The sequence below is a fragment of the Dipodomys merriami genome, unplaced genomic scaffold (assembly GCF_024711535.1).
Source record: "Dipodomys merriami isolate MVZ:Mamm:240054 unplaced genomic scaffold, mDipMer1.0.p SCAF_1, whole genome shotgun sequence".
Lineage (NCBI taxonomy): Eukaryota > Metazoa > Chordata > Mammalia > Rodentia > Heteromyidae > Dipodomys > Dipodomys merriami.
This window is the reverse complement of record NW_027202270.1, coordinates 92,803,519-92,816,709: the sequence shown is the minus strand read 5'-3', so window position 1 is coordinate 92,816,709 and position 13,191 is coordinate 92,803,519. Positions and strand designations below refer to the sequence as shown.

Genomic DNA, 13,191 nt, shown 5'->3' with positions numbered 1-13,191 from the left:
TATTTATGGTTGGTATTCATTATGTACAATGCTTAACAGCTCTGTGTTTGTTTGATGGTCCTCATTGCTAAATAATGTATAGAACTCTGGTCAGAGCTGGAAGAGGAGGCCGGACAGAAAAGGGGCTCAGAGTCTGGCCACAGAGTGGGGCCGATCTGAGGGTTCTACACTAGATTCTATTGACACATATCCTGTCTGAAGTCAGAAGTTAACTAACTTCCTCCAGACCTTAGCCAACAACAGAAACAAAACCCCAAGCACTGAGTGTGGTAACCCATGCATACTCACAACTGTATAAACTGACAAAACAACTTTAGTATCACCGTGACAGGTAAGCCTATGGAGGTCTTCACTCGTATGGTCAGACAGGGGTACCTGGGACTGTTTCTGATGAGGTTTCCCATGCAGAAATTAACTTCCCAATAAAGGCTAGGTCTACTCCTGCCGCTCATATGCAGAAGTGATACTGCTTCTCCTGGAGGACGGTCTAAGGTTGGGAGACAAATCTATGATTGCACTAGGTTTTACTGGAAGAATGGACTATTGACATCTTCTAGGATGACACAGACCCCCAGTATCCACTGGGGTAATGAGTGGGAGCCCCTACCAGTTCTAAGAGGCAGAAAACCTGCTCATGATGCTGAAAGCAGGGCTTTCTATACATCCTCTGACTATAGGGCATTATCTGTTCTTTACCCAAAGGAATTCTGAGCCACAGAACTTGATGCCCAGTCACTTTCTGCCCTAACTACAGGAATTAATCCTTCATGTCAGACTCTGAACACATGAATGATGATTCAGACTCTGTTCTGCCTTGTATGTGTTCCTTGAAACAAAGATCTGGATAAGATTTGTTTTGTTGTTGTTGTTTTCATTTTTGCAATATTAGGGATTGAACTCAGGACCTAGTGCTCCACACTTGGTCCATACCTCCAGTTCTTTTGCTATTTTTTAGTTGCTTTTCAGATAGGGTCTCATGCTAACTTTATCAAGGCTGACCTCAAACCACAATCCTCCTATCTCTGCCTCCTGAGTAGCTGGGTCCACAAACATGTTCCACTATACCTACCTAAGATTTGATATAATATATGCTCTGTGCCCCTACCTGTTTATTTCATTAAGCACATCAGCATAGGCTTCAACTGAGGAAACTACTGAATGATGCAGTGATATTTGGGTTTCCCATTTATAGAGATCTAACATTTCAATAGACTACATTTCTCAAATACTAATAAGAAAAGTAGTAAATCCAAGTTTGTATTTAGTTTATCATTCAATCCTAGCTCATAACATAATTTAGTTTTTACTACCTTTGGTTTGGGTTAAATGTACAGGATATTGAATAGGTGTTTTCTGATTGAGTCTGCATGTTGTTGAGGTTTTTATACAATTAATGAATTGTCAGCAAATCCTTATAGTTAAGGGTGTGCCCTAGGGAAAGCCACTTGTTTCTGTGTGATGGATTTTCCAGTTGGGATTTTAAGGGGACATATCCACCAACAGAATTAATAAAAGGAAGAATAACTGGCAAAATGCCCAGGGAGCTAGTTGGGAAAGTGTTGTAAGATTGACCGAGTGTTAACTGGTATTACCTGGTAAGTGATCAGTGCTCAGTAGACTCTTACCTTTATAAAGGTAAGGATGGAGAAGCAAATAAGAGCTTATAATAAGGTCTCCCTTTTCTTGTCCCCCCGCCTTTCTCTCTCTCTTTAGCTGGCCATGAAGCACAAATGTTGAGAAGCTGCCTCCTGGTGACCCTCTTAGGAGAAACAGAAGCGTTTGTTCAGCAGTTTTTACAAGAATTCTGGACCTCCACTTGCTTCTTTTTTCCACATATGGACATTGACGATTTTTTTTGGTTGTTGTTGTTTTTTCATTTCAGATGTTAATATGAATGAACAAGTGTTGTGTTTATACATTTCACTAATAATCTTGCTACAATAGCATCAGGCTTCATTTGGATTATTTTTTTCCTCCATTGCGTGTCTGTGAGTGAATGTATCTTCCTTTTTAAGAGATTTTTCTTTTTGTAGTTTAAATATGAAATTTGGACCAAATGATAAACTAAGATGGGTCTAAACTGGCAACATGTGTTTTTTTCCTCTCTGATATAAGCAAGAAGATAGCTTCGTGTGGTGACATCAGATGTTATATTTACAGAACGAAAATAAAGGCCAAGCAGAGACTGGATTCCCTCATTCTCCCTAGTACTCTTAATTTGAAGAGTAGAATTTAAATTCTACTCTAAATTCTGAGACATGTCTGTATCGTGGAAAACACTAGGGTTTATCAGAGGAAATAGAAGTCTTAGAAGATTTTGCTCTTTGCATATTAATGTTTTGCATGAAGCATCACCAGCATTCAAAGAAACAAATCAGAAACACAAATAGAAATCTACTTTCTGAGCTGCAGCTTAAATATGTCTGCTATTTCTTTCCAGGCTAATTACTTAGAATTATCATATGAAGGATAAAAATTTGAGAGTAAAGGCCTAAGGAAAAGCTTACTTTAAAAGTTTGTCTCTTCATGATGTTTTTCTCTTTTTTGTCATTGTCTCAAATTACAGAGGCTGAAAAGAACTTCAGTTTTTGTCCAAAATTGATTATCTAGGAATTGAAGGTATGACTCAAGTGGTAGATAACTAAGCCAAGTAAGCATGAGGCCCTGAGTTCAAGACCCAGTACTGGCACCAAAAGAAAAACAAAAACCATTTTAAAAAAATCCAGATAAAAGGTCTCTGTAAATGCTAATGTGAAAAGATGCTACACTCAAAATCTTTTTCATCTTTACAAGCCTCTACCCATCCTAGGGTACAGAAAAGGCCTTTAGTTTCTGGGTATCTGGTTTTTAGAGGTCTGGATGTTCTTGTTATCTATTTATTTAATGTAATTTAACTTACATTTCTTGACAGATTGTGTATCATAGCAATTGTAACCTGCCTGGCCTGACCTAACACTTCAGTCACAAAGCCTTTACATTGGTGTCAGATTGAATAGAAATAGCCATATTTTTTAGTCATATTTTTCTTTTCTTTCTTTTCTTGTGTGTATGTGGGGGGAACGGGGGGAATTGAACTCTAGGCCTGGGTGCTACCTCTGAGCTTTTGTGCTCAAGGCTAGCACTCTACCATTTGAGACACAGTTCCAATTCTAACATTTTTTTTTTTTGCTATTTAATTGGAGATAAAAGTCTCAACAGACTTTCCTGCCAGGCTGGCTTCAAATTGCAATCTTCAGATCTCAGCCTCCTGAGTAGTTAGGATTGCAGACATGAGCGACTTACATCTGGCTAGTCATACACTGTTCCAATGCATGTTGTTCTTGAGTCAGAGGCTGGAGTTTTTGTTTCTTAGAAGGTTAAAATGCTAAACATAGAAGTGAGGGTACAGCTCAAATGGTAGTGCCAGCCTTGAGCAGATAAGCATGTGAGACCCTGAGTGCAAGCCCCAGTACTGGCACAAAAAAATATTAAACCTAAAATGATGTGCTTGCTGCTCATGAAACTAAGGCAAGCTACACATCCCAGAAGTGATGTCAGCCCTGACTGCCATGCATTGATTTCCAGGATGCTTCAGTGTCCTTCCTGTTCTCTTTGTCCATTGAGCCAATTAGGTCTGTATTGTAGCCTTTTATATAGCAGTATAAGATGACTTGGGGATTATTAATTCTAATTTAAACAGCTTAAGTTCTTCTGATAATGTAGCCACAGGGAGGGAGATAGGTTATCAGTGGGAAAATAAAAATCATAGACAGTACATGTCAAAAGAGAGATAGGATTTGCTGGAGACAAATGTCTCAGTGTTCTTAAAGAAATAATCCAATTGAAGGAAACTATAAAAAAAATACGAAGTGTAGATGTTTACCATAATATTTTATACTTTTCTTTTGGTGTCTTAACAATTTAGAGAAGCAATGACTATACCATTTGGTGAGTACCATTAGAAGTGTATGTTTCCTTAAAAAACAAAACTCAAACAGGTATCGTTTCCAGACTTTAGTGAGAAACCATGCAGACACATATGCGCACCACATGCACTAGGACCTGTGTGTCCATCTTTCCAGATTGAATTCTGGTTTCAGAGGCCAATCACTGGAATAAATAATTGAAAGAGTAAGCCTAAAACCCCATGACAATCAATTAAATGCAAGAATTGGTGGCAGGCTATGTAACAACCGTGTTTGGGAAGCTGCATCTTAAGTATTGAACATGAGATTATAAGAAAACCATGATTGGGATGGGGGGGAGGGGGGAGGCTGGGAAGGGATGTGAAGGGTAAACAAAGGAGGAGGCTGCAATGCTTGGTAAGAAATGTACGCATTATCCTGCCCATGTAATTGTAACTCCTCTTTACAGTATATTCACAAATAAAATTAAATTAAATTAAAAAAAAAAAAAGAAAACCATGAAACCTGAGACTGGCCCTCCTTGCAGAATTCTGAGAGTTACTGTTCATCAACGTAAGTAGTCTACAGCCTGTCCCTTCTTACTGTTTCTCTTTCTAGACCTAAGACTTGTTGGAAATAGTTGGAATGAAAAGAAAGCCCATATGAAATTGTATTATAGCTTCCTATTTTTTATTAGTTTTCAGGCATGGTAATGCCCTTGACCTCTGTCATGTCTGATTTGACTACTGCCCAACACATACGCCATGCCTCTTGCAGAAGCAAACCCAATGATACATAGAAAGTTCTTTGCTATTCTTTCATAGAAGGTGCTGAAATATAAAATACTCACACAATCTAAACTAGAAGAAACTGCTAAAAAAATAACATCATTTGGGACCAATTCATTGAGCTTATTAGAAGACATTTCATTTGTTCTATTTCTGCACTTCACTATGAGTTTTGGAGATAACTATATTTCTGTGAAAGACTTTTCAGATTCTATTGGCAACATATTAGGAAAAGAAACGTTCCAGTGTTACTCCTTCTTCCTGGATCATAGCTGTAGTCTTCTTCACTAGTGTTATTAGATATCTGTGTACAGGAAGGATGCAATCGTTATTCAGGTTACTATTTCATTTTAAAGAATGTATTTGTAAAATGTAACAAGATGAGTAGTTAACTTTTTTTAAGCTCTGGAAAAAAATGTAAAATTCTGTGTTAGACTTAAAATGATAGTGAAATCTGTCTAAATATTGTGGCTAGTAAAAGTTGTGCATTTATGTAAAACTCTTTACAGAATGCCCTAAAAAAGGGATATTCGAGGTAGGTTTCACTCTTTAATTTTCAGAATTGTAATGCTGCTAATGTCTGCTGTACAATTATTAATTCTTTAGAAATGCTCTAAGATATCAAACATCATTTCTGTTTGAGTCAGAGACAAGTAACACTGCTTTGTTGACTCACTATTACAGCAAACTCTGATTTTGTCATTAAATATTTTAACTCTGTGGTGACAGTTGGTTTCTCTCAGTTATTTGTAGAACCTACAAAAACACTATCAAGCATGTACACATTACATTTTTGCTACAAATGGAAAACGCTGCCTGCAGAAGATGTCTAGACCACAACGCACATGGTGACAATGTTTTATTAAAACAGTGGAATGGAAAAATTAGATGTATGAAAGGCTAGAAAAATAACCGTGGTTTGCACAATGGGAATCTTTCCAGCAAAAATTACCTGTTTTTCCCTTTTTTGTTCTGCTAAATAATTAAGCTAAGGTTACTGATATGCTCGACTCAGTAATTGTGATAGCTGTGTCCTTGTCCCCCACACCACTTTCATACTCTTAATTTGGAGAGAAGGTAGGACTGTCTTATGTCCATTTGTGTTATGGAAAAGCAAATGCTGCACCCTTTGCTACCATTTTTGCCTTGGAGGGGAGTGGCTTGGGAGACTGCCTTGGTATAACAGCCAATTCCAGGTTGGCATGGATACTGAACTAAACAGAGTTCCTGGGAGATCTGTAAGGGAGAAGGAAAAGACTGTAGTCTGCACTCATCAGAGAAAAAAATGAGATGAGTTTGGCTAGATGAGGATCTTGACTTAATTGTGCTTTTGAAAGTAGCTGTTCAACAAGTGCCTTTACATCTGTAATCTTAGCTAGGAGAGGCAGAGATCCAGAAGATCATAGTTCAAGGCCAGCCTGGGTAAAATGATTCCATGCCAACCAATAAAAGGTTTGGCATGATAGTGGACACTTGTCATCCCAACTACATGGAAAGTGAAAATAGGAGGCTATGCAGGGCAAAAACATGAGACTCTATTTGGAAAATGACAGGCAAAGGCCATGCTTGGGCATGGCTCAAGTGGTAGAGCATCTGCCTAGCAAGTATAAGGCCTTGGATTTAATTTTTTAAAAACTAGTACTTCAAAAATTTAAAAAAAAACAGTTCCGGCTCTTGTGAACTACATTGTAAGCCAATTATCTCACAAAGATGATCATTTTCTTAATAAGGTTTTTTTACTTGTTAACATAGCATTTTATCCCTATTATCAATGAGAACATGCTTGAGACAAATTATTGACATAAGTGTCTAAGCAGTTTAGGAAAAGAACTAGGAAAAAGAAGGATAAAAAGAAATAATAATATATTTCAGAATGAATTACAAATGGCTACATAGAATTTCTATCAATACTCACTCTGTGAGCCTCTCTCCCACCTTGCCTGGGTATAACAAACAAGCTTGCTTTGTGACACCTTCTTGCCCATATGAATATGGGTAGATGAGAGCTAGTACTTCCTAGCAATCAGTGAAACTGGAAAAGCCTTAGGGCCCCTATTCTAGCAAGAAAAAAAGACATAAGAGACATGAAAAAAGAATCCATACCAGCCAGTCCCACTTAATGTCCAAAGGTGAGCACCCTGAAAGTCCCCATCAGTAAGATAACACAAAGGATAGATGTCCTTTTTGGAAATGAAGAAATTATATCTGCTTCCTTTCTGTAACTAACTATAAAAAGAAAGAAAGGTCGTTAGTTTTGGAAATTTCTGTCCATGACCGGACAGACTCATTGCTTTGAAGCCTCAGTGTGGAGATAGTACCACGGAGCGGAAACTTCTCATCATATCAAACTTTTCTCAGCTCATGGCCACAAAGTGGAAAATAGAGAAAAAGCCTAAAATCCCACCAGCTCTTTCAAAGGCCACACCCCCTAGACCCTGAAGATCTTCCACTATGCCCACCTTCCAAAGGTAACACTACCATGAGTGGATCCCAGATCCAAACCATAAGCACATGTAAAAGGGTTTTATATAGTCAAGTTGTCCTGGTGCAAAATTTATCTTCATTTATACCTTCACCTAACCTTTCTATTGTACCTTCATTTATACTTTCACGTCTTCCCATCATCCTTTAGCTCATCCTACCCAAACGGTTACCTACCAATAAAATATTGGCTTACAGTGACATCTTGGCTTCCTGTCCCAACTATTTGGAGAGTTCTGAGAAATGTCCACATTTGGACCAGACACCAATGGTGTCTATAGGCCTAGCTCGGAGAATCATGGTTTGAGGCCAGCCTGGGCAAGAAATTCCATATGAGTCCTATCCACACTTACCCACCCAAAGGCACAAGTAAAGGAGTTGCCCAAATGTTAGGGTGCCATCCTTGAGAAAAAAAAATCCAAGGGACAGTGTCCAGGCCCTGAAGAGTGAGGGAGAAAGAGAAAAAGAAAGGGAGAGAAAAGGAAAAGAGGGAAAGAAGGAAGGAAAGGAAAAGAACAAAAATAATGTCCACATCTGACTCCTAAATTTGCCTTTTGGATGTCCCTTGTCATCCTGCCTTTTACAAAAAGAAAAAAAAAGAGGAGCAGATCCACAGGTCCCAGATGGTGGGCCTGGCTTCCCCAGATGCTTACTAGATTTAAAACAGCAAATTAAAACTATCAAGGAAATTCATTTGAGCTCTGTTACTGCCACAGGGCAACCTCTGCCCTAACTCCATCATGTTTTCTCCCTTGGGCCTCATCTGAAGCCTACAGATTTCTTGCATCATTTTTACTTCCCACTTCCCTCCCCTGCAGTTTCTACCACAAGCTCTTTCTGCTGAATCTTGGCTGCATCCTATAGGTCTTCAGAGACGGATGGTGGCCCATCCGTCTGGGTGCTATGGGACACTGCTGTGAAAAGCAGCTCCCTTGCCTCCTGCAACCCACAAGACCTACAGAGAGGTCAGAGAGTGGTAGGCTTATCCTGATGGGTTTTATGATTCTGAGTTGCTTATATTGCTCTTGGGCTCATATTGTGTCTATTAGATCTCTTTTTCTGTGCCAATACTGGGGCTTGAACTCAAGCACTGTCCCTTAGCTTTATTTCTCCAAGGCTGGAACTCTTGTCTAGTTTTTTGCTGGTTAATTGGAGATAAGAGTCTCCTGGACTTGCCTGCCTGGGCAGGCTTCAAGTGGTGATCCTCAGATCTCAGCCTCCTGATTAGCTAGATTACAGGTGTAAATTATCAATGGTTGCCTGATCTTTTTTTTAATGCTATTGATTCTCTAGGATGGAGAGAAGGTTTTCTGATTTTGTTTCTTATATCACATACTTCCCTCCCTCCCCACCATCTTTCACATGCTCAGTTTGCTCCAGGCTGCATTTTAAGGGGAGCCTGGTCCCAGGACACCTAGAGTAGATGTGTCAGAGGTTGGACCAGAAGCTCCTGCCCTGCAAGTCCTAAGTGTCACTTGTTAACACGAGACACAGAGTCCTCCCCAATACAGTGTATCACTTGGCCGCTTAGATTATTTGTCAGATGAGGTGATATAAAAGTAAAAAAAAATGAGCTCTTGAATTCTCTGAGCTTTACCCTGAGCTCTAAACAGACTTGGAGGATCCACGATCTCTAAAGAAAGGAATGTTCCATGCTCTGAGCTGAGCACTGAGGTGTTTAATTATAACACTACGTCCTTGTGATTGAAGCTTAAAACTTCTGTTGGTTCATCTTAAAACCAATCTTTTACTGTTTTGAGAAAGGAAAATACAGTCCTCCTTACTATGGAGAATATATCTTTTTTCCATAGCACAGTAGCTTCTTTCTGGAGCTTTTCTTAGACCTAATGTCACAATGATGGAGAAACTAGTAGACTTCAACATTGGTCAGAAGCCTTGGCATTTAGGCCAAAAAAACAAAAAAGCCTGGGGGTTGGAACTATTTGCTTAACACAGGTGAGGTCCTGAGTTTTTTCCTTAGCACTGACAATAAAGAAAGAAACAAACAAAATGCCAGGAGGGTGACATAAATGAGTTGTACTTCCTCCAGCACCATTCAACCACGGTGAATGGGGGCAGGGCGCCCCCTTGTGGTGATATACAGATGATCCTCCTGCCCTGCTTGAAAATGCTCCAAAATTTTCACTTCCCCTCTCCCTCCCTCCCTCACTCTCTCTCTTTCTCTTTCTCTCTTCTCTCTCTCTCCCTCCTTCCCTCTCTCTCTTCCTCTCTCCCTCTCTTTCTCCCCTCCTTCCCTCCCTCCCCTTCTCTCTCCTCTCTCTTACCTTCTGTTCTGTCCTCAAGACTGAAGCTTTATGCTTGCCACAATTGGCTGTAATGTATGTCAGCCAACAGTCATAGCTTTCTGTGATGCACTCCAAAAAGGAGCAAATTTTTACAAACTTATGATGCCTGCAGACCATGGCACTGACTGGTGGGACAGATATGCTTTCCTTAAATCCATGCGGACACAAAGCCCACAGAGCAGACAGTATTCAAACCTCTCTGGCCACTAACTATTAAAAAGCCAAAGTGGAGCTGTGATTCTTGTGATAGAACACTAGTCTTGAGGGGGGGGAAAAGCTTAAAGACAGCACCAAAACCCTGAGCTCAAGCCTAGGTCTGACATACTCACTAAAAATAGCTCAAGGTTGTTCTGCAGATGTATCTGCTTGATTGCAAGGATGCTGAGAGGCCCTTCACAAAAATAAACCAATCTCAAATGTAATTTAAAAAAAAAACATTTACCCTACAACTTGAACCTAGATCTAAAGTGAAAACAGCCCTAAGAGAAAAACAAATGAAGAACTTAGACATCACATGCATCTATATCAGTGATAACATATCCTTTCTAGAGGTATCTTGTTGTATTGTGCTAGAAAGAAAGGTCTCAATAAAACAATGACAGCAGCATGCTATGCTTCCATATAAATGTCACAATGCTGTTATTTTTAGCATCCAAATAAACCTGAAACTGTCATCAGGCTGTTTGTAAAGGACTATGCAAGCAAGGAATTAAGCTAGTTATAATGGGATTGCCACTATTATAATAGTTTGCCAACCAAACTACTCTTGCAAATGTGCATTACAGAGGACAGTTATGATGGCACACATTGATAATCCCAGCTAAGAGGCAAACAGAGACAGGAGAATCATGGCCCAAGATTGACCCAAGCAGAAACTCAAGACCCTATCTGAAATAAAACTATTAAAAGAGAAAAACCAAGTGGCTCAAGTGGCAGAGGTCTTGCTTAGCGATTATGAGGCCCTGAATTCAAACCCTTTAACCCCAAAGAAAAGGAAGGAAAGAGGGGAAAGAAGGAGGGAGGGAGGGAAGGATGGAAGGAGTAAAAGAAAGACTTGAACATACTAGGCCTAGAAAGCTATATCCCTCTGAATCCAATCTTGACTGCACAAGCATCACCTGATTATTCACCTGCTACAACTGGCTTGACCACTATCCATTCTCTGAGCTCACTAGGCTCTTATGCTCCTGAAAACCTTCACTTAAGGATACTACTTTCCCCAACTCACCATATAATGATCATTTCTGATCCATCAAAGACCCAGTTCAGAGTCTCCTGAAAGGGTCTTCCCTGACCACCTCAGTCCCAGCACCCCTTCCTTTCCTGGTGGAACTTACAGAACTGTATATGCATACATGTGTTTGCTTCTTTGTTGTCTTGCCCAATTCACTATTTAAAAAAACCAGAAATCGTGTTATTTTGTTCCTCAGACATCATTTGGACCTTAAGCTTTAGCAAACACTTGCATACATTCTTGTTGAATGAATGGACAAACATGCCCCTCATTAAAGCGCGCAGGCAAATGGACATGAATAGGGGCTTGCAGTAAAAAATAATAATAATAAAGAAAATCCAAACATCTAAACATATAAAAAGTGATTCAGCCTCACTCATAGAGAAATACAACATTTTTAAAAACTTGATTACACTTGATCATCAGATACTATTGAATGGGAATATAAATGGAGACCATACCTTAGAAGGCATATTGTCACCACATCAGGATTTATGATGCTGGTCCCCACCTCCCTAACTAACTCAGAAGTACTCCACATCTGTGGCCAGCAGCTCTCCCAACCATAGGACATGGTGTCCACCACATAGGACACAATGATTGACTTAGCTCTCCCGCCTCTCGGCAGCCATGCCACAGTCTGTGTCTCCATGCTTGAAAGGAAAAAAGCAGTTGTCGGAGATTATAGGCATTCCAGAAGCAAACAGGTGAAGCAACCCTGCATGCTATGATCCTCTGGAATGTGTGAGATTGGTGGACATTCCACTTTTCCAATCCCCTCCAGGACTCATACTCTTTCCTGGTTCCTTGGTTCTTCTCCTTTCCCTGAGATTCACCCTGCATTTCCCTGCTTTGTGATCTTGTGCCTCTGAACATTATATCTGCTGCTTCTGGACCCTGTTAATTAACAGTTCCTTATATTAATACTTTCTATGCACATAACTGCTATGAATTCCTTCTTCTGGGGCCATGTCTGATAGGTCAGATTTGCAGTCAGGTTGGCATCAATCTTGCTCCAGGACTTGACCATTCTGCTCTCTTTTTATAGGTAAATCCCATTCTGTGGCAAATGATCTGATTTCCTGCCTTCCTTACTACGGTCAGGATCATCTTACTTAAAATAAATTGTCCTAAGTTCCTTTCATTTCTACACTCCCACGTTTAATGCTCTCCATCTTGAGGAGGAGGACACCTGTTGCTGCGGGAACCTCATTTTAGTCACAGTCGTCTCCCACTCTGTGTCTTTAGACTCTCATGCCAATGTGTCAATATAGAAAACAAGCCAGTTCTGCAAAGCTCAAGGGGGGAACCAATGCAACAGATATACACACAGCAATGTGTTGGAAATGATTGGTACAACTTGGGGGTGGTGTGTGAGGGGGAGGGGAAGTAGGAGAAAATGAGGGAAGGGGTAACAAGTTTCCTGAGAAATATATTTATTACCTTATGTAACTGTAACCCCTCTGTACATCACCTTGACAATTAAAAGAAAATTTTCTCATGTAATACCCATTTGGACATATAATATCGGGGCCTCAAGTGGCCAGTTTAGGAGCTCTCATTTATGTCCCTTTCCTGCTCAAAAACATTTAGGGCATCCACATGATCTGAAAAATACAATCTGAATTCCAGTCTACCCTGCAAAGTTCTCAGAGCCTAACTTCAACCACTTGCCCAACTTTCTCCTCATTTCCACACATGAAAACACACACACAACTGTACCACGAGAGCCTAGTTTTCCCACCTCCTGCCTTTGTTCACACTGAATTCTATGCCCTGCAAATCTGTCAAAATCCAATGCATCTTTCAGGGATTCACTCTTCTTCCCAATAATTCCTACTGATATTTTGGAGAGGGTCTCCTGGCAAAAGTAATCACTTCTTACACATTCCCATGGGTTTTCATGGTATTCTGGATCATTTTACTGTGTATCATAAGTATAATTTGTCTCTTTGGTAAACAGGTGGTTCCCAGATATCTCAGATGTAGGCTCAATTGCATCGATGTGTCTAAGAGCACAGATTGGCAGTCACTCAATAAATACATGTTCATTAATGGAATGAATATATGAATGACAGCATGTCACCAAAGTGCTTCATCATTTTATCCTCTCAATTAAAAAAACATTTGTACATTTTTATTATAAAAAGTACTGTACAGAAGGGTTACAGTTACATGAGCAAGGTAATGAGTACATTTCCTATCCAGCATTGTTACCTCTTCCTTTGTTTTCCCTTACCATCCCTTCCCTCCCACCTCCACAACAACCCATCCTCCCCCACCAAAGTTGTAAAGTTTGTTTTCAACATAGTGTCTTGTACATCTCATTGTTACAATGGGTCAAACTATATCCCTATTTAAGCATTTTGTTTTTTCCCTTCCCCTCCCTGAATTAGAGAAGTGTATATACAAGATGCATGGCACTGAGATCGAATACAGTGAAAACAGGGGTTATACTGTGGGGGAGGAACATACAAAGAAACAACAACAAAAAAAAT

The 13,191-nt window shown here is 39.9% G+C and overlaps 1 protein-coding gene across 1 annotated transcript in view; it reads left to right on the top strand.

The window, feature by feature from the left end:
* The window catches only part of Stxbp6 (syntaxin binding protein 6), a 276,813-nt gene extending 271,415 nt beyond the window's left edge, over positions 1-5,398 (top strand). Inside the window, exon 6 of the mRNA XM_070026055.1 lies at positions 1,714-5,398. Coding sequence (XP_069882156.1) covers positions 1,714-1,737 — 24 coding nt within the window. The 3' untranslated portion in view covers positions 1,738-5,398. The remainder of the gene's footprint in view (positions 1-1,713) is intronic.
* Positions 5,399-13,191: the final 7,793 nt, after the last annotated feature.